The 27,786-nt window shown below is 36.5% G+C and overlaps 1 protein-coding gene across 7 annotated transcripts in view; it reads left to right on the top strand.

Moving 5' to 3' along the window:
• LOC100249696 (uncharacterized) overlaps positions 1-27,786 on the top strand; it is a 105,668-nt gene that overhangs the window by 48,922 nt on the left and 28,960 nt on the right. For all 7 annotated transcript variants that reach the window (XR_786247.3, XM_010654129.3, XM_010654128.3 and 4 more), the window contains 5 exons: positions 13,435-13,634; positions 13,757-14,260; positions 15,510-15,603; positions 15,701-15,874; positions 15,952-16,041. Coding sequence is in view for 6 of the 7 variants with exons in the window: in XM_010654129.3 (XP_010652431.1) it covers positions 13,435-13,634; positions 13,757-14,260; positions 15,510-15,603; positions 15,701-15,874; positions 15,952-16,041 (1,062 nt within the window). In the remaining variant the exon portion in view is untranslated. The remainder of the gene's footprint in view (positions 1-13,434; positions 13,635-13,756; positions 14,261-15,509; positions 15,604-15,700; positions 15,875-15,951; positions 16,042-27,786) is intronic.

Below are 27,786 nucleotides of genomic sequence, written 5' to 3'. Positions count from 1 at the left end.
GGTTTGGTTGTCACAGATGAGCTCCATCTGTTCATCCTTTCCAAATCTCAACTCCCGAAGAAGATGTTTCAGCCATATGAGTTCACATGTTGCCAGAGCCATGATACTCGGCTTCAGCACTAGATCTGACCACTACATCTTGTTTCTTACTCTTCCAGGATATTATATTACCTCCAATAAAAACACAATACCCGGAAGTGGAACGTCTATCTGTGGGTGAGCCAACCCAATCTGCATTTGTGTAACCAACAACCTGGGTATGACCTCTATTCTCGTACAACACACCTTGGGCTGGTGTGCTTTTGATATATCGAAGAATGTGGATTACAACATCCTAATGGCTATCACATGGTGATTGTAGGAATTGACTAACAACACTCACAAGAAAAGAAATGTCGGGACGAGTAATGGTGAGGTAGTTTAGTTTACCTACAAGTCGCCGATATCTCCCAGGATCTCCTAAAGGCTCTCCCTGTCCTGGTATAAGTTTGACATTTGGATCCATAGGAGTGTCTACCGGTTTACATCTAACATACCGATTTCTTTCAAGATGTTTAAAGCATACTTCCTTTGGGAAAGAACCACACCAGAACTGGATTGAGCTATCTCAATCTCTAAGAAATACTTGAATTTCCCCAAGTCTTTAGTCTGAAAGTGGGTGAAAAGGTGTTACTTTAGTTTCTGAATACCATTCTGATCACTGCCTGTAATGACGATGTCGTCCACATAAACTACTAGATAAATACACTGCCCCGAAGAGTTATGATGATAGAAAACGGAATGGTCTACTGTACTGCGAAACATGCCAAACTCCTGAACAACAGAACTAAAACGGCTAAACCATGCTCGAGGAGATTATTTCAAGCCATATAGAGAACGGCGTAACCTGCACACTAAACTAGCCTCCCCTTGAGCAACAAAACCAGGTGGTTGCTCCATATAAACTTCCTCAGCAAGATCCCCATGAAGGAAAACATTTTTAATATCTAACTGATAAAGAGGCCAAGAACGCATAGCAGCTATGGAGAGCAATAGACGAACATAAGCTATCTTGGCAACATGAGAGAAAGTGTCACCATAATCAGAACCATAAACCTGAGTATAACCTTTAGCGACTAAACGGGCCTTAAGGCGATCAACCTGACCATCAGGGCCAACCTTAACTGTGTAGACCCAACAACAACCAACTGTAGATTTACCAGAGGGTAAAACAACAAGATCCCAAGTGCCATTGGAGTGTAAAACAGCCATTTCATCTACCATTGCCTATTGCTAGCCTGGATGGGAAAGAGCCTCAGGGGTGCTCTTGGGAAGAGAAACAGAAGATATAGCAGAAACAAATGTAGAATAGGGTGAAGATAATCGATGATAACTCAAAAAATTGTAAATGGGATGAGGATTACGAGTAGATCGGTTACCTTTCCGAAGAGTAATGGGTAAGTCAGCAGAAGGAGGTAGAGTAGGGGCAGGAGAAGCTGAAGGAATAGAAAATGAGTCAGCAGGTACCTCACCCAAAGAAGGAGGAACAACGACACGATGACGACGATGATAAACCTGAAATGGGCGAGAAGGCACTGCATCAGGTGGGGAGATAATGGGAAGGGGTAAGACTTCAGAAGCAGGAAGAGACTCAGAGGTGGAGAAAAATGGTGAGTCCTCAAAGAAGGTGACATCAGCGGAGAGAAAGTAGCGATGAGTCTCAAAGGAATAACAACGATAACCCTTTTGAAGTCTGGAGTATCCCAAGAAGATGCATTTTGTGGCTCTGGCAGAAAGTTTGTCCTATCCAGGAGTGAGAATATGAACAAAGCAAGTACAACAAAAAACATGAGGAGGAAGGAAATAAAGTGGTTGGTCAAGGAAAAGAAGGGAATGAGGAATCTGATCGTGTACGGTCTCAAGATCTGGATGGAGGCCAATAAGCGTAAGAACCATAAAGAACTTGTCAATTTGTGTTCGTTGATCCCCAACATCAGTAGTGAGAGGCATCATGGTCAAGAATTCCTCCTTAAGAGAGGCAATCTGGCTAATATAAGTAGATAAATCCTTGTCTTGTTGTCTGACATTGACAATAGAAGAAGCACCTTATAAAGACGTTAGATATCATTTGTGTATAGCCCTTTCGCCTGATTCCAAAATTTAAAGCATGTTTTGTAGGCCCGAAGATGAAACAGAATCTTAGGATCAACTGATTGCTATAACACACTACATAACTGTGCATCTATATTCCTCCATTGTACTCTGTCAACCTCAGGGATATCCGCCTCCTACGTAACAAGGTGATCCTCATAACCTTGACCCATAAACCAAAGCTCCACAGAGGCAGACCAGGACAAATAATTTTCACTGCCAACCAATTTCTCCAAAGTAATCATAGGAGATCCAGATATAACAGAGGAAAAAATGGAACTTTTAGTAGCCATATCTACTTATTTGGAGAACGAAATCTGTTTGGATCGAAGAGAGCCCTAATACGGTTTCAGATTGCTGCTGAAAAAAGAAAAACCGAGGATCCACGGCTGTGAGAGACCAAATAGTAAAGAAAAACAAATGTGGCACTACTGGAAGGGTAGAAGAACACTTCCTAAGACATGTGCAGGGCTCGGGGTGACACAAGCACAGATGGAGAGTGGCTAGATGGCGTCAGGTGAGGCTGGAGGTGGAAGTGTGTTGCCGGAAAGTGCTCCACGCGCCCTCATTCACCCGCGCGTGAGGTTCAGGCCGTCGGAAAAGAAACGCACGTGGCCGGCGCGTGTCTGAGATTCTTCCTCCGGTGTTTTGACAAAACTTGAAGATCTCCTCCTTGCGCACCTGATGGTATGGTCGGTGTCGGAAAAGGACTTCGCCGAAAAAAGTCGCTGAAAAAGTCTCTAGCTGTGAGGGTTTTTTGACGACGGTGAGAGTTTTCTGACAGCGATACGGTTGATCGGAAAGCTTTAGGAGATGGGGAAGGTGACCGGAATAAAACACGGTCACTGAAAGGTTTCCCAGAATTGATTCACGGATAAATCGGAAATAATTAGGTTTTTTTTTTCCCTAGGCTCTAATACCATGTGAAAAGAGAGAAAATGGAGAATCCCTAATTTTTGTTATTAAAAAACTATTAATAATACACATTGGACTTGAGTATATATATACATGCTAGTGGGACCCACAATACAATAAAAAAATAATAAAAAAAAGTAAATAACTGAAATAACTGTACACTATCTAATAGTACACAAATTTCCTAAGATTTAGAAAATCGTAGATTTTCCAACAAAGAGAATCAAAATGAGAAATAATAGGCTGTAAGAAAGATATCAGCAACACTATGAGGAATGGATGCTATGTCCAGTCCTGAAATGGGAACCTCATCCCCAATAACATCCTTTGCCTTCTTTATAGGAGATACAACAATGCACTCATCCAGACCTTCCCGCTGCCAAATAGAGCTAGCCCACTCAATTGAAGCCCCATTACCCACGTCCTTGACCCTTCCCCATTGGGCTTTCAAACTTAGCTTCACTTGATCTAGTTAGGAGACCATGTTACTAACCTTCCAATGGAACAACAAACTAACATTGTGGCAAACCTGAAGGATGATTCAACATAAAATCAGTGATAAGTGTGAAAGAATGAAATAAGGAAAGTTGCGATTTTAAAGAGAGAATTAGGCAATCCCGTGATTAAAGGGATTTTGCTGTAATTGAGTTAGGAAAGTCCCTAATTTGGGTCTTAGGATTTTTGCATATATATATATATATATGTACGAGTCTCTGTACAGAAAAAAAAAAAAAAAATTCAGAAGAAGAATTTTCTACCTTTTATTCTTCAATTTCTCTTCTACATGGTATTAGAGCCTTAGGCATGTAAATCTGGGAAGAAAAATTTTCTTTTCTAGCCTTCATTGTCGAGTTGAAGGCCAAAATTGACCTTCATTGTTAACCTAAAGTTTCTTCTTGTCAAGCCATTGTAGCAAACAAAATTGTGATCGGAGTAGTTGTCGCATCACGCCCTCTCTAGATCGCGAACTCACCATGAAATAGAAGATCGTGCCCTTGTCTTCATCTTCAGCAAGCTCTTCATGAAAACTATAGAGGATCTTGTCCTTTGCCCTTCATCATTTATTGTTGAGGACTTCATATTGTTGGCCACTGCTGCAAATAAAGACCACACCACTGCTACGAAAAAGGATTGCCTCTCATCGTCACTCTCTCTTAACCACGCCACTGTGGGAAACACAGAGCACACCATAGATGGCTCCTCGTGTCCTTTTCTCACATAGTTGTCAAGCCATTATTGGAAAAGTTGCATCGCCATCTTCATTGAGATCTCCTTAGCTGAAGCCAGAGACCGTCGTTGCATTGCTACCCTCATGCTATCACAACAAACATGTTGTCATAGCAAACAACCTCACAGTGTCACCATCGCTGTTGGATCTCACTGTTACCGTCATCTCTGCCTCTCGTCAACCCTTTTGATGGCCAACGATGGCTCTTATTATTATTATTATTTTTTTAAGTCAAGTTTTTAAGTTTGGCTATTTAAGTCTTTAAAAAACAAAAATAAAATCAAAAACAAAAAAATAAACTAAAATGTTCAAGGTATCACAAACTACTACCTTCACCAATCCTTCTGAAGGAGTGATTACCACTCATAACACAGAAGAATTGCAGAATATTCAACCGGCATACAGACTTAATGAGAAGAATTATCTAAAATGGTCACAACTTGTTTGTTTACTTTCTAAAGAGAAAAGTAAAATTAAGTCACCTTCTGGTAACTAGACCAAGTAGAAGGGACCCTTAGTTTAGTGCCTGGGACGAACAATACTCAATGATTATGGCATGGTTGTGGAACTCCATGATGCTTGACATTAGTGACATTTATATGTTCTTGACAATTGCTAAAGACATCTGGGATACAATTCATCAGACATACTTAAAGACACTAGGTGCAGTCTAAGTGTATGAAATAAAAGCGAAGACCAGAGCAGCTAAACAGGGAAACAATAAGATAGTTGTTGAGTTGTAAATAGAATAGGAGAATTATTTTCCTATTATGTTAGTTTCCTATTTTTGTAAATAGATAGTTTTAGCAGTTTCTGACACGAAATATGGGATGAAAAATAATAAGTTTTTTTGTTTTTTAGATTGACTATACACACAGTTTATATGGGAGATTACAAGAGAAGAAATAGGAAACTAACTTATTCCTAAACTAACTTATTCCTAAATCATAAAACTATCTATTTACAGAAATAAGAAACTAATATAATTGGAAAATAATTCTCCTATTCTATTTACAACTCAACACTCCCCCTCAAGCTGAGTGCTTAATGAAGAGAGTGTGGTCACCTTGGCTTTGTTTGTACCCAAACTCTTTCATGACTTTTGCAAATCTCCCAAACCAAGCCCTAGGAGATTGTTTTAGCCCATAAAGGGCCTTTTTCAGCTTGCACACCTTGTTACATGTGTTTCCCTCAAATCCCAGTGGGATGTTCATGTAAATCTCTTCATCTAAATCACCATGAAGAAATGCATTCTTAACATTATATTGTAGGAGTTGCCAATTGTAGTGGGCAGCCAGTCACAACAGAATTCTTACAATATTCATTTTTGCAACTAGAGCAAAAGTCTCCTGATAATCAACTCCATAAGTTTAAGTATACTTTCTAGCTACCAATCTTGCTTTATGTCTCTTAAGAGATCCATTAGCCTTATATTTCAGTGTGAAAATCCACTTGCACTCAACAATGTTTTTCCCTTTCGGTCTTTCAACAATCTCCCATGTTTTATGGGCTAAAACATGTAACAAGGTGTGTAAGCTGAAAAAGACCCTTTATGGGCTAAAACAATCTCCTAGGGCTTGGTTTGGTAGATTTGCAAAAGTCATGAAAGAGTCTGGGTACAAACAAAGCCAAGGTGACCACACTCTCTTCATTAAGCACTCAGTTGCAAGGGGAGTAACTGCTCTTCTAGTCTAGTTGACGACATCATAGTGACTGGAAATGATGAGAGAGAAAAGCATGAAGTGAAGCAGAAATTAGCAACAGAGTTTGAGATAAAGGAACTAGGGAAACTGAAGTACTTCCTCGGTATTGAGGTGACATATTCCACACGAGGAATCTTCATCTCTCAACAAAAGTATGTGACTAATTTATTGGCAAAAACAAGGAAGATTAGGTGTAAACTAGTCTCTACTCCGATGGATCCAAACCACAAGTTGGGAGAAATTGAAGAAGGACCAGTGGTGGATAAAAGAATGTATTAGAGGCTAGTTGGTAGACTCATATACCTTGCTCACACTCGGCCAGACATCGCCTACTCGGTGAACATGATCAATCAATTCATGCATGATTCAAGAAGAACAATACTTTTGCTCTAGAAGCATACACCGACGCTGACTATGGAGGTTCCCTAGTGGATCGAAGATCAACTACAGGGTATTGTACTTTTCTTGGAGGTAATCTTGTAACATGGAGAAGTAAAAAGCAAAATGTGGTAGCAAGGTCGTTTGCAGAATCAAAGTTTAGGGCCATTGCTCAAGGGTTATGTGAACTACTTTGGCTGAAGATTATTCTAGATGATTTGAGAATCAAGTGGGATGGTCCTATGAAGCTCTATTGTGACAACAAGTCAGCTATCAATATTGCTCATAACCCTATACAACACGATAGGACAAAACATATTGAGATTGATAGACATTTCATCAAAGAAAAATTGGAGGAAGGAGTAGTGTGTATGTCCTATGTTCCATCAGAACATCAATTAGCTGATATCCAAACAAAAGGGCTGAACAATTCAATGTTTCACAATCTTGTATTCAAGTTGGGAATGGAAGACATCTATTTCTCAGCTTGAGGGGGAGTATTGAGCTGTAAATAGAATAGGAGAATTATTTTCCTATTATGTTAGTTTCCTATTTCTATAAATAGATAGTTTTATTAGTTTCCTATTATGTCTCTTGTTTTCTATTTCTTCTCTTGTAATCTCCTATATAAACTGTGTATAGTCAATCTAATAGACGTAACTTATTATTTTTCATCCCATATTTCATGTCAATAGTCACAAAGTATGCTAATATGTTGAAAAACCTATGGTAAGAACTTGATCACTATCGTTGTATTGAGACAAAATGCCCTAAGGATCCAGCAATCCTGAAGAACTACATTGAAAAAGATCGAGTCTATGATTTCTTAGTTGGTGTCAATGCTAAGTTTGACCAAGTTCGAGTTTAAATTTTTAGTAATGAGCTTTTAACTTTGAATGAGACTCTCCATAATTCGAGCAGAAGAAAGCAGGAGAAGTGTCATGCTTAAACCTCAGAATATTGAAGGCTCAACTATGGTTGCTAACAAAGGCAATGATCGGAAGGCTAACACTATTGATAACAAAATGATTGATTGGTTCAATGCTTTAAACCGTGATAACAGGGATAACTTATGATGCACTCACTATTAGAAACCTAGACATACATGGGAAAAATGCTAGTAAGCCAACTACATCTAGCAAAGAGTGGGGTTATAATGAAGGACAACAGAGGAATAATGGGTAAGCAAACTTGTCCTTTGCTCAGCCAATTGAAGAACAATCCTTGGAATAGGACAGATTCAATCAGGAGGAGATTGAAAAAATAAGAGCTTTATTGGGAACTCTTGAGAAACCTTCAGGTACTTGCTCACTGGTGCTTTCAAGTAAGTTTCCCATTTCCATTGGATTAAAAGTCTAGGATGAAACCTTTGTCAAATCATGGGTTATAGACTCGAATGCCACAAATCACATTACCCATTCGTCACTCCAATTTAAAAACTATAATCCTTGTCCAAGCAGTGGGAAAATTGTTATAGCAGATGGTTCCTTAACGACTGTCGTGGGTGTAAGAGATGTCCAAATTAGTCCTACACTCACACTCAGAAATGTGCTTCATGTTCCAAAGTTGTCCACTAATCTTGTTTCTATACAAAAGCTTACATAAGATTTAGGTTACATTGTGACCTTTTTCCTTACTTATTGTGTATTTCAGGACTAGGACTTAGGAAAGATAATTGGACTTGCTAAGGAATGGAACAAGCTATACTACCTTGAGACACTAAGTGAGTCATCCGTATCTCTTCTTTTAGAGCACCATCTTTGAAATAAAGAAAAAATTTGGCTTCATCATCATAGGCTTGCGCATCCATCATTTCAAACTTTTAAGTTTTTGTTCCCTTCTCTATTTAGTAAATTAGATGTTGAGAGCTTTCACTGTGATGTATGTGAACTTGCTAAATACAAGCGTTCTCCATTTCCCATCAATAATAAAAGAAGTTCAAAACCTTTTCATTTAATTCATAGTGATATTTGGGGCCCTTTCCCCGTCCCTAATATATCCGGGGCGCATTGGTCCGTGTCTTTTATCGATGATTGTACTAGGATCTCTTGGATTTTTTTTACTTAAACACAAATCTGATGTGAGTTTTGTTCTTCCAAATTTTCATAACATGGTAAAAAACTAGTTTGATGTCATTATCAAGAGGTTTTAGTCTGATAATGCTAGAGACTATTTCAATCAAATCTTAACTCCATACTTTCAATATGAGGGAATAATTCATGAATCATCATTTGTCAACATTCCTCAACAAAATCAAGTTGCTGAGAGAAAAAATGGCCACCTACTTGATACAACTCAAGCTTTTTTGTTCCAAAATCATGTGCTTAAATCTTATTAGGAGGAAACTGTCACACATCTCATAAACCGATTACCTTATATAGTCCTCAGTTTCAAAAGTCCCATGGAAGTTCTCTCATCCTTCTATCCTAATATGAGAACTACAAACCATCTCATTCCTAAGATATTTAGGTGTGTATCTTTTGTGCATTTTCACCGTCCAAGCAGGGGAAAATTGGATCTAAGAGTAGTCAAATGTATTTTTGTGGGATACAACTCAAAAGGGATATAAGTGTTACCATCCACCATCTAATTTTTATTTATTTATTTATTTTTATTTCAATGGATGTTACTTTGAAGGAAAGTGAGTCTTATTTTCTCGCTTTTTATCTTCAAGGGGAGAATTCCTTTAAGGAAGACAAGGATTATGATTTCTATTTCGTTGATCCTTTTCTCGTTGACCCTCTTAAAGTCATTGTTCTAGTACCTGTACACTTTGCCTTTGAGCCTACCTCTGAACCAGTCTTTGAACTTGTCCCTGAACCTAAGTCGTCACCCACTGAGCCTACTGGGAATTGAATGACTGACAAAGTATACTCAAGGAAGAAAGTTGCAGTCTCTAGACTTAAACAAGTCTAAGAATCTGAACCGCCTTCTGGAAATGAGGTAACAGTTTCTCCTTCTCCCTTACAAACTGAGTCTAAACTTATGATTGTCATTAGGAAGGGAATGAGGGAATATACTAAACATCCCTTGTATCCATTTTCCCATGTTGTGTCATTCAAAAAGTTGTCTTAGTCCTATAGGAGTTTTCTTACAAGTTTGAACAATATCCATATTCTTACCACTCTATCCGAGAGTTTATCTTATGAAAATTGGAAACAAGCCATGACTGCAAAAATGGAGGCCTTGGAGAAAAAACTTGGGTAAGTAGATTTGCTTGTAGGAAAAAGACCAGTGGGATGCAAATGGGTTTATACTATTAAGTATAAAACAGATGGATCATTAGAGAGGTATAAGGTGAGATTGGTGGCCAAGGGATACACTCAGACATATGGTGTGGATTATTTAGAGACCTTCTCCCTGATTGCAAAGATGAACATTGTAAGAGTTTTGTTATCATTGGCAGCTAACTACAACTGGGATCTACAATAGTTCGATGTAAAAAATGCATTTTTGCATGGAGACTTGGAAGAAGAAATTTTCATGAAAATTCTTCCTGGATTTGGTAGTAACCTAGCCGCTAAAAAGGTATGTAAACTGAAGAAAACTCTATACGAGCTAAAACAATCTCTAAGGGTGTGGTTTGGAAGATTTGAAAAAGTAATGAAAAACATGGGATACAAACAAAGTCACGGAAATCGTACATTGTTCATCAAACATTCAGATTTAGGGGGAGTTACAACTCTTTTGGTATATGTAGACGATATTATCATGATGAGAAATGATGAACTAAAGAAGCAGACTTTGAGACAATGCTTGACCAAGGAATTTGAAATCAAAGAGTTAGGAAAGTTGAAATACTTCTTAGGAATTAAGGTTGCACATAAGTAAGAAATTTTTATTTCTTGGCAGAAATATGTAACAGGCCTTCTCAGAGAAACAAGGAAGTTGGCGTGTAAACTAGTAAGCACACCAATAGATACTAATCATAAACTTAGAGAGGTTGAGGAAGACACTAAGGTAGATGGAGAGATATATCAATGTCTAGTAGGAAGACTCATTTATCTCTCTCACACAAGACCGAATATAGCATATGTTGTGAGTGTGATTAGCCACTTCATGCATAGTCCAAAAGAGGTCCATTCGCAAGCTGCTAACCGAGTACTACAGTACCTTAAGAGGTTTCCAAGAAAGGGCATCCTATTTAAATGAAGTTCGGGACTAGTACAAGCATACACAGATGCAAATTATATTGGATCTATGGTTGCTAGAAGATCAACTACGGGGTATTGCACCTTTCTTGGTGGGAATTTGGTGACATGGAGAAGCAAGAAACAAAGTTTGGTAGTAAGGTCCAGTGTAGAAGCAAAATTTTGAGCAATGACCCAAGGATTTTGTGAACTACTATGGTTGAAGATTATTTTGGAAGAGTTGAAGATCAAATGGTATAGGCCAATGAGACTTTACTATGATAATAAATCTGGAATCGGTATTGTACATAATCCAGTGCAACACAATTGAACGAAACACAGAGAAATTGACAAACATTTTATCAAAGAGAAACTAGATAGTGAATTGATCTATACACTTTATGTATCTACTGACTGCCAACTTGTAGATATACTCACAAAATATTTAAGCAGTACAAAGTTTCAAACAAGCATATCCATGCTAGGAATGGAAAATATCTATTCACCAACTTAAGGGAGAGTATGAAAGAATGAAATAAGGAAAGTTGTGATTTTGAAGAGAGAATTAGGCAATCCCGTGATTAAAGGGATTTTTTTGTAATTAAGTTAGGAAAGTCCCTAATTTGGGTCCTAGGATTTTTTGTATATATATATATGTACAAGTCTGTATAGAAAAAATAAAATAAAATAAAATAAAAAAATTAAGAAGAAGAATTTTCTACCTTTTATTCTTCAATTTCTTTTCTACAATAAGCACAACAAGATTGTTCTTGGGTTGTTATCCTCCTTAGCAAGACCCCAAAAAACTTGATCTTGAGCCTTACTACGGGTTGGAGCAAGCATCTCCAGCTTAGGAAACCTAAGGTGCAACCTCTTCCATAACAGAATTGCAAAGCTTATATCCTACTCTGGTCGGCATCTCTGCAGGCACCTCTCTGCTATTCAATTTGACCTAAATCCTTGTCCATCTCAAGTGGCTCTTTGAGGCGAATGTTTTCTCTTAACTTCTATTAAGCTTCAACACATATCTCCCAACATATTAAATAGATCCATACACCACAGCTGGACTGACAAGCCAATCGGCCTAACCCCACCATTCTTTCATCTGAACCAAAACAGCCAGCAGTCAGACCCTAAATATTGAGAAACAACAGCTTTACATTGAAGATTCTGAGCCCATCTTTTCTTTCTTGAGGATCATCTACCCCTTGAGATTTTTGGGTTGTGGTTTGTTTAGGAGCTTTGCATGGAGTGGTCTAGATCATCTTTTTGATGTCACACTTCTTTTATTTATTTTTGTCTCTTCTTGTATAGTTACTTTTTTGCAGGATCTCTAATCCTTCTCTCTATATTATTCTTTTGTTTCTTATAAATAAATAAATAAAATTTCAAAACTCTGTTAGGCTAAGTATCTTGCTCTTAGGAATGAAATCCTCAGCCTTTCCCACCTTCCCACCAAGCTATTTTTCAGTTGCCACATCCTTTTCATATATAGGAGACTTCCAAGAAAATCTGCTCTCTAACCCATTCTTCCTATCATATGCAGGAGACTCCTTCCTCCCCTCTTCACCACATCAACAAATCTAAGAGAGGAGTGAACCTGGGTTCCAGCACCAGCGTCATCTTTTTATCCATGTACCTTGATCTCAAGATCTACAATTGCAAATCTTAAAATACATTGCTAGAATTTTTGTAGTCATGGTTCTCTTTAATCAAACAATTAAATATCAAATAAGGAGGATTTTTCATTCCATTCATCTCAGATTCCTCTCAGCAATCTAAATTATTTATCCAAATAAACAGTTAAAGCTGCAATTCTTTATTAAGTTTTCACTAACTTCAAAAGAGATTATCACAACTCTTGTATAAACTTATATGCTCTAACAACAAACAATCACAACCCTAGAATCAAACTGTACTTAGTGATCACTCAAAATTTAAGTGAAATTGCTTAGAAATTGCTAACAATTGGCATGGGATATTGGGGAGCAGAATAGGGTTTTTTGTTTTATGTTTAGGATTGTCTTTTTCTTGTGTAGAAAACACACCATTATATTTCTTTTGATTTTAAATGTCTGGAAATACTAGATGTCCTTCCTTAATGTAAAATCTAAGCAATATAAGAGAGAAGGCTCCAAAATGGGAAGCAATACAAGCTGCATAGCATTAGAAAGATTACAAAATATTCCAAAAGCGAACCAAAGCAATCACTGATTACAATATCTGTTTTAGTTTCTTTTGACACACAGCTGGGTTCTCTCCAAGGTGGAAGAAAGATAAACAATGGGAAGAAGGAAAAAGTTAATATAGCCTCTATCAAATTTGACAATGCTAAAGGAAGTACCATATTGTTAGGCACCTCACCAGAGGTGGTATCATCATCATTCATGATCTCTTTCTTCTTCTGAACAACATTTTTTTTCTTTCTTTTTATTTTATTTAGAATCCTCCAACCACATTCCTTTTGGATCAACTTGGCTACTGCCAGCCTCAAGGATGTTGACCAATAAATCCTTTCATGCCAACATTAAAAGAGCATATAAACATGATTTGTGGGTCTCATTGGGTAGATCGAGTGTACCGAAGATCAAGTTATTTGATTACATTTAACATTTTTTTAATGCCCATATAGGTCTATCTGAAAGTTGGGAGTGCTTGCTGACTTAACCTAGCAAGATACAGGAAATTCCAAATTCTGGCTGGTGCATGGTTTGTTTGGTCTTTGGCTTGGGTTGTGCGTTGTTGTATTATACAGATGATTAGAACAAAGAAAAACTGGATGCTTCTTTTTTTTAAAGAAAGATGATTTGCATTCTTCTCATCATTTTCTTTTGGAAAATGCTACTTCTTCCCCCTTTTATGTTATGTGTCAGTTGTCTTGTAGTGTGATGATTTATATAAGAGACAGGAGTAGGTGATTGGTAAAGAGGTTTTATGTGCTTTTGATCAGGTGGCAGACAATGCAACACTTTATGGTGTTTGCTTACTTGTGCCAGAAATTGTTCAGAAGGCACCTGCTATCCTAGGTGCCTCATCACCCCTTTCACACCGACCTGGAGGAAGCTGCCATTTTTTGGTTTCTGCACCTCGCTGTTATTGTCTGTTAACAAGGATCCCTTTCTTTGAGTTACATTATGAGATGTTGAACAGGTTTGTATTGATTATTGATTGCTGTAAGTTTGTGAGAACTACTTGTCACTGACAATTAGATATTGAACTAGATGTATTCTTCATAGTTCCAAACTAGTTCACTATGTTTCACTTGAATGCAGTATAATTGCACAAGAGCGCCTGAATCGGATAACACATTTTGTCAATCTGATTTCTCTCCCTGATCACATCTCATCAACATCCAAGCAACATGATCAAACGGATGAGAAAAGTGATTCCCCTGACAGGGAGTGCTCTACTGATTGGATGGCTTATGCAATACCTCTTAACAGTGCACTAGCTGTTACAGCTGCTGCTGCAGGCATTATATCAGATGATGAGCTCCCATCCTCTTCATTGAGAATGTCAGAACCTCCATCTACTGAAAGTGTTACTGCTAATGAGGCTTCAGATTTTAGTGAAGTAAAGGAAGTAGATAAGGAGGCTGGACAGAATTTGCAATATCTTGATGGTTATGCTTCTGAAACCTTGGAACCTCAATTTGATGGTCCAGAAAGAATGAATGGAAGCTATGAACATGGCCAAACTGATTCTGATATCAGGACATTTTCCTGTCCTAAGAAGCACACGTTGGAGCACCTTGATAGTTCTGAATCCTTGTTCAGGTAGTAGCATTTTGTTCTTTTTCTATCCCTGTTCAGGTAGTAGCATTTTGTTCTTTTTCTTTCTTTCCTTTTTTTTTCACGTCAACAAATTGATCACATATGATTAAAAGAAAATTAATGAAGGGACAATCCTCCTACAAAATGCAATATCTGATCAAAATGAAAAGGTTAAATATAAACTGCCCCAATGAATAAGCAAAACAAGCTATCCAGCTGAAGAAAGTGACAAAAATATACAATACCGAAAAGACACAACACAGCTGGAGTAAAAATCGTGTTATTTAAATCTTCTGATTATCTACTTTGTCATGCAGTTGGCTGAGTTGGGCTGATAGAATCTGTTTCTAATGTGAAAATTGCTAGTAATTTTTTTTAGCATTTGACCAATAGTTTGTTTAATATCTTTGGTTTTGTTCTTTGATTTGTCATTCTGGTGAATTACTAGTTGGTAATTGTTTTCTTCTCTACCATCTAGTGTACTTTCTGTGGTACATTTTCTCTAAGATAATTTATAAATGCATCCACCAAAACTCTCTTCACATCCACCCTATTTACATATTCACCTAAAACCTAAAAACTTCTAAATACATCCACCCTACAATTTTAAAAAACCTAAAACACCCTTCCCATTATTCTCTCCCTAAGCCCATCTTCTTCTTCCTTTATCCCTCAACCCATTTCTTCCCAGCCACAAAACCTAACTACAAATGAAGTACCAATTATAAAACCTATAAATAATAGGAAAGTACTGATTACAAAACCCTTGCGTGTTTGTGAAAGAGAAAACCCTTTGTATTTTGTTTGAATCCATATAAGATAGAACATGAAAATCTTTTAGGGCTTATTCATGTATAATTTTTGATAAAAAAAAAACTTGTAAAAATGGTTGAAAAACAATTAGGAAGAATGTAGTTGTGATTTAGAAGTGAGAAATCGTGAAAAGTTGTAATGTAAATGAAGGAAAAAAAAAATGAAACTCGTGGTGTTTGGTCATGGAAGGCTGGACATCTCAGCTACGTCTGGTCCTTCAATGCTAGAAATCTGAGCTATATCTGGCCTTCCAAGACCGGACATCACGGATTTCAATTTTTTATTTTTTTATTTTTTTATTTGTGCTGAAGGGTGTTTTGAGAGTTCAACAAGGGACAATTGTGTCTTACAAAATTCATTAAAGGGTGGATGCAAGGAGAGTTTTGGTGGATACATTTATAATTTCTCTTTCTCTAAATATATGCTTGTCTTTTGGCAGTTGTGGGAAAGGCATGGGATCAGAGGATGAAGATGATGTTTTTCTAGGCCTTGAAAAAGATGCTGGGGATGATGTAATAATGAATTGGGCAAAGGTTAGTTTGTTTTTTCTTTCCAAGTTTACCAATTTTTCATTGTTGGTAATATTCTTGAGTGCATTTTGTCATTTCCCTATTTTGATCTCTGTGATAGGAGCATCAAAACGATTTGCTACAGATAGTTTGCAGTTATCATGCTCTGCCACTTGCCCCTCGAGGAAGTAAGATAGTTTTTCAGCCCCTCGAACTTCTGCAGGCCATTGAGTATAATCGACCTCCAATTTCTGCGCATTTCATAAGATTGCATCCTTCGCTGAAACCTGCTGAGGTATGATGTCAGCTTACTGCATTTGTGTGTCTTTATGAATTTCATCTTATGTTACCTAAAAAATAAAATTTTACAAGGCCAATGTCAAGTTAGCTGCTGCTGAGGAAGCTCTTGCACTATCAATATGGACAACAGCAACAGTTTGTCGAGTTCTCTCCCTTGAAAGTGTAATGTTTTTCACTCTAGCATCATAGGCTTGTCTTCAATTCAGTAGTATCTGTTTCTTTCATCTGCTCTAAGTAGTTCTCTATTAATGAAGTTCTTATCATCATAAGTAATATCACTTGTTTTATCGTGATCAATTTGGTTAATCATATATTTTTAGGATTAACTAAATCTTGTTCAAAGGGGAACTTCATAAGAAATAAAATATGGCAACTTATACATAATTGTTAGAAAAAAAAAAGTAAGCACAAACTATAACTATAATTAAATTCTCATCATGCTTTCTAATTTCATCAAAGATCTATATATATGTGTGTGTGTGTGTGTGTATTTGATAGAAAATACAAGGGAGTGTATTAATAAAGCCTTGGAAAGAGTGCAAAAAAGTACACACAATGAATACAATAAGTGCCAAAAGGAAAAAAAAAGTAAAGAGAAAACAAAAAACAACCTCCCTCCCCTTACATCAAGCACAACCAATCAACAAAGTCTATAATGTACAAAAATTGATCCTATATATACAAATTAATCCATTCCAAAAAAATAGTCATAATAAAATGTTTAATCTTTTAACTTGAATGTTCAACATTCTCAAACAACCTTCTGTTTCTTTTCGTGCAGAGAGTCTAAAACAAACATAAAAGGGTGATCTCCCCAAATTTATTTTGTTTCTCCCTGACAAAAGAACCAAGTCAACTTAGAAGATTCTCTGTAATTGTGGAATGCATCACCCATATCACACTAAATAGAGAGAAGATCAATTATCACAACATGCTTGCTTTGATATATATATATATATATATATATATATATATATATATATATATATATATATATATAGAGAGAGAGAGAGAGAGAGAGAGAGAGAGAGAGAGAGAGAGGAGGGAGGAAAAGATAAATACCGAAAAGTATGAGGCATAATACTTAACCTTTCTTCATGAATATGATAGGTTAATATGACTTTAATAAGAAATGAGAAACAATTATGAATCATGAAATAAAATAATGGATATTACCTAAATCGTTAAAGCCTAATTTTTTTAAGAAGGCTTGAAATGCCATGTTGATGGTATTAGTTCCAAAGAAAAAGGGAGCAAAGGAATTGAAAAACTTTAGACCCATTAGCTTGTGAGATGGGTTGTGAAGCTCATAGCAAAAATCTTGATTAATAGGCTAAAAAAAGTGGTGGGAAAAGTGGTCTTAGTTTATCAGCATGCCTTTCTAGAGGCTAAATAAACATGAGAGGTACTTCTTAGAGCAAATGAGGCCATAGGTTTGAGGATGAAGAGTGCTACTAGTGGGGTTATTTGTAAACTGAATATTAAAGTGTGTGATCAAGTCAATTGGGGTTTCTTGCTTTTGTGTTAGGATAAATGGATTTTGTTAGAAGTGGTTAAATAGATTAAATGGTGATATCCTTAGTTAGATTCCCTTTCTAGTCAATGGATCCCAATTAGCTTTGTTCAAAGTTCTAGGGTTTTGAAGTAAGGATCCTCTCTTTCCTTACTTATTCATTATCACAATGGAGGCACTCACTTGTATTGTGAAGTGGGCTAGGGAGTGGTGCTTATTTTTAGGGTTCTAAGGTGGGAGAAAAAGGTGACCAAGGGATGGAGGTGTCCTATCACTTGTTTGCTAGTGATACCCTTAGACTATGTTTGGTTAGTTGGATATGATAAGATAAGAAATATACATTCTAAGATGTTATTTCCAATAGAATCTAATATCTTTGAATATTATATCCAACAGAAATGGTAACCTTAGGCTATGTTGTAAGATAAGAAAAAATGAGAATTGTGGGTTGAGTAGTTGGTAGCACTCAAGTGTATAACTCAATTTCTATGCCAATAATATTTTGAGGCACTAAAAGAACTAGTAATGGAATATTTACTTGATCTGACCAAGGAGCATGATTCGCTAGGTTTATTTAGTGAGGTGAAGAAACTCCGAAGGCTTTCAATTTCTTCCTTTTTGAGTCCCTCAAACTCCAAGTTGTTTGAATTCTCATGGTTTGATTTCTACTCCAAAAGTGTCATATTGGCTTGGCCTCCTTGTTGTCATAACTGCTACTGGTTCTAGTTTCCACTATTCTTGCTGAGGAATCATGGTTTCCAATGTAACTGTAATTCAACAAAGGTATTTGGAGAAATTACTGTATGTTTATTAGAAGAATAATACACATATATATACAATTGAGAGTCCTAAATTAGGAAGGTATTATCCCTAAGAATCAGCCTACAAGAAAGGAAACAACTTAATTATGGTAAGTACAAATATATACAACTTAATTATGGTAAGTATAAATATATACAGTTAACACTCCCCCTCAAGCTGGAGCATAGATGTTGATCATGCCCAGCTTGTTACAAAAGTACTCAACTCGAGTTCCATTTAGAGCTTTTGTAAAAATATTCCCAAGTTGCTCTCCAGTCTTCACATAGCCAATAGAGACTAGATTTTCCTCAATCTTTTCACGAATGAAGTGACAATCAATCTCAATGTGTTTGGTTCTTTCATGATAGACTGGGTTCGCAGCAATATGAAAAGCGGCTTGATTGTCACACCAAAGCTTCGCTGGCATTGTGCACTTCATTCCCACTTCACATAAGGGTTGATGTATCCATATGATTTCACAAGTAGCCTGTGCCATGCCCCTATACTCAGATTCTGCACTCGAATGGGATACAACACTTTGTTTCTTACTTTTCCAAGCCACTAGATTCCCACCAAAGAACACACAATAACCTGTAGTGGATCTTCTATCAAACTTAGAACCTGCCTAATCCGCATCAGAAAAACACTCAATGCGAGTGTATCCCTGAGTACTGTATAGTATGCCTAGACTAGGAGCCGTCTTTAGATAGCACAAAATCTGCTCTAAAGCTGCCCAATGCTTTATTGTAGGCGCAGATGTGAACTGACTAACAACACTTACTGCATATGCAATATCTGGTCACGTCACGGTGAGATAATTCAGCTTCCCAACCACTCTCCGATACCTCTCAGGGTTGTAGAAGGGATCTCCATCATTTGGCATAAGCTGTACATTAGGAACCATCGGGGTAGTACATGGCTTTGCTTCTATCTTACCAGTCTCTTCAAGCAGATCAAGCACATACTTCCTCTGTGATAAGAACATCCCTTTCTTGCTCCTTGATACTTCTATTCCCAGGAAATACTTTAGTTCACCCAAGTCCTTTGTATGAGACTTGGAATGCATGAATGCCTTAAGATCAGAGATTCCTGCATGATCATTTCTTGTAATAACTATATCATTTACATAAACGACAAGAAGTATGATACCAGCAGTTGATTTTGTGAAACCAAGGTTTGGTTAATCTTGATTTTGATGATAACAAAACAAGGTTTAGAACTAATGACTATATTTTAAGTGTGATTAGGCAAGATGACTTCTAAAGTGGCAATCCAAAGACAAATCAAGCCAAGGAGAAATCATGAAGAAGAAGACCACCTCAAAGAGAAGAGTTTTTCAAGACCAAAGCTTCTTAAGTCTCTTTGTAAGGTTGTTGGTGCACTAGGATTTCCATGCATTATTTTCCTTACTTATGCACCTAAATCATCCAAGAATTATTTTGTTTTAAATATTTTTAAAATTGGATGATTTCATGTTTTCAACTAAAACCTTGTGTTAAATGTTGTTTCAAACTTGTTTAAAAGGTTATAAGTTGGAAAAGTTGGTTGTTGAGCAAAAAACGGCTCAATTGGCTAAATCGAGTGAACCGGATGAACAGTAACCGGTTGACCCCCAGCTCAACCGGTTGAACCGGATGAACAGTAACCGGTCGACCGTTCGAAAATGCAAAAATTTTCTCTTTCTTCCAGAACGGTTGTTCAACCGGTCAAGGTCGAACCTCGTCCGGTCGAGGTCCGGTCAAGGTCCGGTCGAGACCCGGTCGAGGCCCAACGGTCTCCTGCCAAGCATTAAATGCTAACGGCTAGTCAAACGGTCGACCCCCATCTCGACCGGTCGAACCCCAAACGGCTAGTTTGGCTTTTTTCTTCTATAAAAAGGCTCCAATCTTCATTGTTTAAAGAGCTTAACCTTCCCAAATCATTCTTGATTATATTTGAGCCTTGGAAGAGTGTTTTTGAGTGCACCATTATTTCATAACTTGCATATCTTTAGTGCACCATTCAATCCTAGCTTTTCTTGTATCATTTGAGCTTAAAGTTCTTGTGCTAGGATTTTTGTAAACCTTTGAGATCATTATTTGTAAACCTTGAGAGGAAGTTTCAAGAGAGGGATATCTCTTGAGAATTGTAAAGGGTGCTTGGAGCCAAAAGTCCAAGAGGGTGAATTGGAACCATAATCCAATTGTAAGAAGATTGGAAGCTTGGTTGAAGCTTCAAGCTAGTGGAACCCTCACTCGGTTAGGAGGTTGAGGAGAGTGGATGTAGGCCGGGTTGCGCCGAACCACTATAACTCTCGTGTTTGCACTCTCTCTTCGCTAACTCTTTTAATTTATATGCAATTGTCTTTATTTTGCTTATCATATACTTGCATATAAATTGTCTCTTATTTTTACTTAGTTTAAATTAGAAAAAGAGACCATCACCCTATTCACCCCCCCTCTAGGGTGATTATCATAGGTTGGATTAGCCTCAAATTCCTAACAGATTTCTTATAGAAAACGAAATGATCTTTCTTGCTCTTGTTCATGCCAAATGTTGAATCTCCTTACTGAATTTTCCAAACCAAGCACGGGGACTCTGCTTCAATCCATAGAGAGCTTTTTCTAGACAACAAACCTTCCCATACACCCCCTGAGCAACAAACCCAGGAGGTTGCTCCATATAGACTTCTTCTTTTAAATCACCATGAAGAAAAACATTCTTGATGTCTAACTGATGTATCATCCACTGTTGGGAAGCGGCAATAGAAATAAATAGTCGAACTGAATTCAGTTTGGCAACTGGAAAGAAAGTATCAGAATAGTCTACTCCACATGTCTGAGCATATCCTCTAGCCACAAGCCTGACTTTCAGTCTTGTCACAGAGCCATCAGGATTAACTTTTACCGCAAAAACCCACTTGCAGCCAACAACTTTCTTTCCTTGAGGCAAATCAACAAGTTTCCATGTATGATTATCCTCCAATGCACGAATTTATTAAAGCATTGCATTCTTCCAACCAGGATGATTTAGGGCCTCTGTAACAGTTTTAGGTGTTAAAATAGAATCTATAGAGGCTACAAAAACACTTGAGGAAGATGACAGGTGATCATAAGACACAAAGTTAGCAATGGAATAGGTAGATTTGCATTGTCATTTACCTTTTCGAAGGCTAATGGGAAGGTCGAGATCACTGGAAGGATCAGATGACGAAGGAGCTGGTGCAGGACATGTATCTGTTGTCACTGGGCGCCAAGAGTACATCTGTACAATTGGTGGTTTGACTGGAGTAGGAGGAACATCAACAACAGTACCCAAATGAGCAAGAGACGCATCAAAATCAACCATACTTGATTGTCCAACAGTTGGTCTTGAATTAACCACTTGATACACAAGCCATTCTTCATCCTCCTCCTCACTTGCAGAACTTGTGGGTGAAGAGAAAAATGATGTGTCTTTTGAAAACACAACATCCGTTGATACTAGATACTTATTGAGATCAGTCGAGAAACATCTATAGCCCTTTTGCAGTCTTGAGTACCCCAAGAAAACACACTTTAACGCTTTAGGATCAAGTTTAGTAACAGAAGGCCTTGTATCTCTAACATAGCATGTACATCAAAAAAATTCTTGGTTCAATTGGAAAGAGTGATTTCTATGGATGTATTACTTTGTACAGAATATCACCTTTAAGCACTACAATGGGCATACGATTGATCAGAAAACAAGCTGTAGAAACTGCATCAGCCCAAAATTGTTTTGGAACCTTCATCTAAAACATGAGTGCACGAGCCGTCTCAAGTAAATGCCTATTTTTTCTTTCAGCAACCCCATTTTGAGAGGGAGTATCAACACAAGATGTTTGATGAAGAATCCCATTGTGACTCATGTAGTTTTGAAATGAGTTAGACACATTCTTTTCCATTATCACTTCTTAATATTTTCACAGACACATCATATTGGGTTTTAATCTCAGCAGAGAATGCACAAAAATGTGAAAATTCTTTTGAACGATTCTTCTTAAAATAAATCCAAGTCATTCGAGAAAAATCATCCACAAAGGTAACAAAATATCAAAACCCAGTTTTAGAAATAACAGGACAAGGACCCCAAACATCATAATGTATTAACTCAAACAAAGACTCATTCTGTTTATTAATCCTTGGGCCTAAAGAACTACGATGATGCTTCGCAAAATGACATGACTCACAATCTAATGAAAGTAAATTATCAAACGAGGACATAATTTCTTCAACACCGGTAGAGAAGGATGTCCTAACTGACAATGAGCTTCAACAGGAGAGGTAGTACTGACACACACAACTGGTCGAGGTACCCACTCATCAAGAATATAGAGCCCATCAGATACATGTCCTTTACCAAATGTCCGTTTCGTCATAAGATCCTGAAACACAGAATAATCAGGGAAAAATGAGACACTACAATTCAGATTTTTGGTAAGTTTACTGACAAAGATTAAGTTAAAGGCCAAATTTGGTAAGTTTAACACAGAAAATAAAGTAATAGAAGATGTTGGTTTCACAGTCCCAGACCCTTTAATCTCATAAGTAGAACCATCAATGACAGTAATAGGAGGAGTAGAATGTGTTCTGAAGGTAGAGAAAGTTTTATGATTACCTGTCATATGATCTGTGGCACCTAAATCAATTATCCATTTGTTTGAGGAGGAGACAAGACATGTTTTACCTAACTTTGCCAGAGCACTAACAGGAGTAGATGCTTTTAGTGCTTCCTGATACTGTGAATATTTAGCAAACTCTTCTGTTGTCATTGTGACAATCTTATCTGAGGAGTCTGAAGATGTAGCAGTATCAGATGTAGCAACATTGGCAGTTTGATTTCTCCGATTCCGATTCTGCAATTTCTTGCAGTTCTTCTTGGCATGGCCAGCCTCATGGCAGTAAAAACGCACAATGGTACTTGAATCATTGCCACGATTTTCAAATGCCCTGTTTCCGCCCTTGTTATTCACCCTCCTTGCATTCTCTGCATTTCCTCCTTTTGCAGCAAGAACATTGGTGTGCTGAGAAGACGGGACATTCTCAGTTCGTAGAACTCTACTGAACACTTCCTGAAGGGAACCAATGTCAGAACTAGAAAGAATATGAGATTTTGCAGTCTCAAACTCTGATGGGAGACCGGATAAGAAACTCATAACAACCATCTGTTCCTTTTGAGCTTGTTGTACTCTAACATCCGGACTGAAAGGCATAAGTGCATTCAATTCCTCATATACCTTCTTGAAGTCCATAAAGTATGCAGTGAGGGATTTAGCTCCCTTCTTAGGACAATGGAAGGCATTCCATACATCATACATCCGAGATACATTTCCTTTTCCAAAGTAAAGAAAATCTAGATAATCCATTAGCTCTTTAACAAATTCACAATGACTCAGCAGACCAACAATATCACTATTAATAGAGTTTTTAATCTGCAGAAATAACCGTGCATCATCTTGCATCCAAAGTTTTCTAGTGTTGTCATTAGGAGGTTCCTCAGTCAAGTGGTCATCTTTAGCAACACTTCTCAGATAAAATTTGATCGTCTTGCTCCATTCAATATAATTAGACCCATTTAATTTGTGTTTAGTTATTTTTGACACAACAGGCACTATATCAGGAATAGAATTCTTATTCTCTTCCATGGGAATAAAATTCAATCTCCAAAGTAATTTTACACCCAGATAAGAGCAGCCTAGACCAAAAATTGCAATTCACCATAGCAAGAAGAAAGAAAGAGAAAAGTACCTCTTGTAGACCAAACATAAATAGTAATAGAAACACCTGAAATCCCAAGAACAGAATCTCACAATCCAAGAACGAGATCACCGCACCACACATTGGCCGGAAAACGGGATTGCGACGCCAATGGAACTAGTTGGAGGTCAAAAGAAGCTACCACGCTCCTCCACGCACCGGCGTGTGAGTTGAGGCGTCCTATTTCTCAGGGCGTGTGAGCTTCACGGGTTAGCTTCTGGTCGCTGGACTTCGGGTACCGGCCGATCCTGACATCACGCTTCCTCCTCCAAAGGCAGTGACACTACCAGGTCACTTTTATTCTGTGACCCAAGAAGAACAGAAAATGGTAGAATGTCACTGGAAATTAGTGACTCAGAAATAACAAACCCAGAATTTGAGCCAAAGGCTATGATACCATGTAATTCAACAAAGGTATTTGGAGAAATTATTGTATGTTTATTAGAAGAATAATACACATATATATACAATATAGAGTCCTAAATTAGGAAGGTATTATCCCTAAGAATCAACCTACAAGAAAGGAAACAACTTAATTATGGTAAGTACAAATATATACAACTTAATTATGGTAAGTACAGATATATATAGCTAACAGTAACTTTTAGCACATCTCTTTTGTATGTCTTGATTTCTTGCATTGAGTACACCAAGGGTTATCTTTATTACTTGGCTGCTTGGATACCCCTCCTCTACTAGAATTTGTGCTAGGGAGTAGACCACTTTGAGATCCTAAAACAGCAAGGGTAGATCTTTCATTTGCTAGAATGTCCAATGTTATGCTCCTTTTCCTTTCTTCAGCCTTTCTGATTTAGAATACATCATTAAGGATGCTAATGGTTCTGTCCTAAGTATTTAAATACATACTTGATCATATTCCACAGTAAGTCAAGTCAAGAATTTGAATATTTGCTCTCTTTCAATAAGCTTAAGAAGTGTAGCAGCATCCTCACTATCCTTCATTATAAGATTTTGATAATAGTCCAGTTCAAACATAATCCCTTCATAACATTATTATACTCAATTACAAAGAAAGTACCTTGCTTTGTAGATCAAATCTTAGCCTTTATCATATAAATTTGAGCTACATCTTGGTCTTTGGAATACATGCTCCACTAATTTTAAGTTAAAATGTGTTTCATAACCAAGACATGATCATTAAGGCTACGTTTGGTTGGTGGGATAAGATAAGATATGATATGTATATCCTAAGATATTATATCCCATTGTATAGGAAATACATATCCTAGGATATAATTTTCAATGAGATATGATATCCTTAGATATACATATCCTATGAAAATGATATTTTAAGGTAATATATCTAATAGAATATATTATATTTATATTTAATTTGCGAAATGAATAAAAATATAATATGGAATATATATTATTTTCAATGTTTAAAATAAAAAATTATATTACATTCCAATATTTTCTATTTTAAAAAATAAAATCTCTTATATTTAACAATATTCATGATTAAAATATTTAAACTTTATAAATAAATTTTGTTATATTATGTTATTCAATATATAAAAATAATTCATATATCATATATTAATATTATTTTATAAATATTTTTTTAGTTTTTATTTTTTAGCCATAAATTTAATTTATAATATTTTTTATTTTTTATTTGTAAAATGATATGAAAAAATAAATTAATGATACATGGGATATGCATATCCCATGTAAAAGGGATAAAAAAACATGGTGGATAATATATCCCACTGCTTATCCTATCCCATGTTTGGTTGAACATAGGATAGGATAAGTGATAAGATGACTTATCGTATCCCATTATCAACCAAACATGGGATGGTATATAGCATCTCCTCTTTTATCCTATCTCATGCTATGTCCAACCAACCAAACATGACCTAAATCCTTATCCTAAGCAACAAACTTCGGATTATCTTCCCTCAATACTAGTCTAATCAAGTGATTAAGCTTCCTTTTTCCCTTTAAGAATGTGCGCACTTATTAAAACCATATCAGATAGTTTTGGCCATTAAGTTTGAATGAGAGTTGAAGGTTTTGATAGTCACTGGTAAGTGGTTGGTTTTTGAATGTAGTGTTGGAGGTTGGATTTTTTGAGATTTTGATGCAGTAAATAGTAAAATACATATAGGTTAATGGAAAATAAAGTTGTTAAGAAGGAAAAGAAAATGGTAATGACAATAAAGGCCACTTGAGGTAGAGGATAGCGACAATAAAGGCCATTGGAAATCAGTAGTAAAGAAGATTGCTAAGAAAAAATTAGAAGAGAACTTAGAGACCTTGAACCTAGCTATGATACCATGTGAAAAAAGAATGATTTTATTCATTTCATTTCCAATGAAATGATACAATATTTATAGTGTACAATCCTACAAAATTGGGAAACTAAATTACATAAAGAAAGTCAATGAAAACACTACCCAAAAAGTTAAGAAAAATAAGACAAGAAATATACAGATATGCAATCTTGGAATTCAAGGAATTTTACAACCATACAATCCAAGAAATCAAGGAATTAATTCGTTGATATTTTCAATCAAATCATGAAAATTAAAGAGTTAATTCCTTGGTATCGTCAATATAATAACAAATTCCTACTTACATTTCAAACATTTCCAAATAATAGAATGAGAATAAATGATTTTGGATATTAGTTCTTGGAATTTATACCTTAAGGTGGTCCTATTCACATTATGTGAATTAAATGGGCCTCATGGGTGGTGCTTTTGGAGGTTTTTTACATAAAATAATTTGTTCTGACATACTACCAATTAGGAGAATTTATGGATTGCTGTCTACTCTAATGGGTAGGATGCCTCAATTGTTATTCTTAGAGATTTGCTTGGCAATGTCCATTTCATTATTAGTGATGGATTGAGAAACTCATTTCTAGGAAGGTTTATGGCGAGGGGACCTTCCTCTTTCTTTCATCACCCTTACCTCTTATCTTTCTTTATCTAGTACAAGAGGTTCCCCATATCCCTTGTTTTCACATCTGCACAATAAATCCCCAAAATGGAAACTGAATTTTGGGTTAAAATGATTGACTGACATGGCAAAACATTATAAGGACATGTTTAGATATATGCATATATTTTTTATTCATATAATAATACAAAATCAAGTATGCATATAGGTGCATGTTTGCATGTTTGTATGTTTGTGTACACATACATTTCTATGTATGCTTGTGCATATGAATTTATGTATTTATGTATGCTAAATATATATTTGTTTGTGTACAATATAAAGCTATATTTCTATTTAGTATGAAATCCCCTTCCTCTGATATCATACACTTTCTTATTCATAGTTAGATTCCTTCTCCATATTAAAACAAAACAACAGGGGCCTGATTAAACAACCAGGTCTTAACCCCCAGCTTTATGCCTGCAAATAGCAGTAAAAAGTTTTTCATCTGGAAACATCCTGGCATTCTAAGCATGTACATTGGCATATTAAGGAGTGTTGTATGCCACAAGAATGGTTCTTATTTGTAAATATCTCTGTTAATTGTCTTCAATCACAACCAAGAACTTGGATGTCAAGAAAGAAAAAAGTTCTTTTATGATGGTGGAGCTCCTTTTTTTTTTTTTTTTTTTAATGATAAACTATGTTAATAAGTAAAAGAATGTGGATGGTGCTTAATCTCTGGCCAATATGACTAGCAAAACTTGTTATGGAGAGATACAAGTAAATTTCTTATTTAGAAAAAAAAAAAAAAAAAAATCAATGAACAATTCTATTGCTTGTCAATTATGTGGTGTGGTATACATTTATGGGTAATGCATGAACTTCTATTTTTATCATTCGCTTAAGCTTTTGTTACTTGTC

Source organism: Vitis vinifera, chromosome 7, assembly GCF_030704535.1.
Source record: "Vitis vinifera cultivar Pinot Noir 40024 chromosome 7, ASM3070453v1".
Lineage (NCBI taxonomy): Eukaryota > Viridiplantae > Streptophyta > Magnoliopsida > Vitales > Vitaceae > Vitis > Vitis vinifera.
This window is presented reverse-complemented; position numbering and strand designations above follow the sequence as displayed.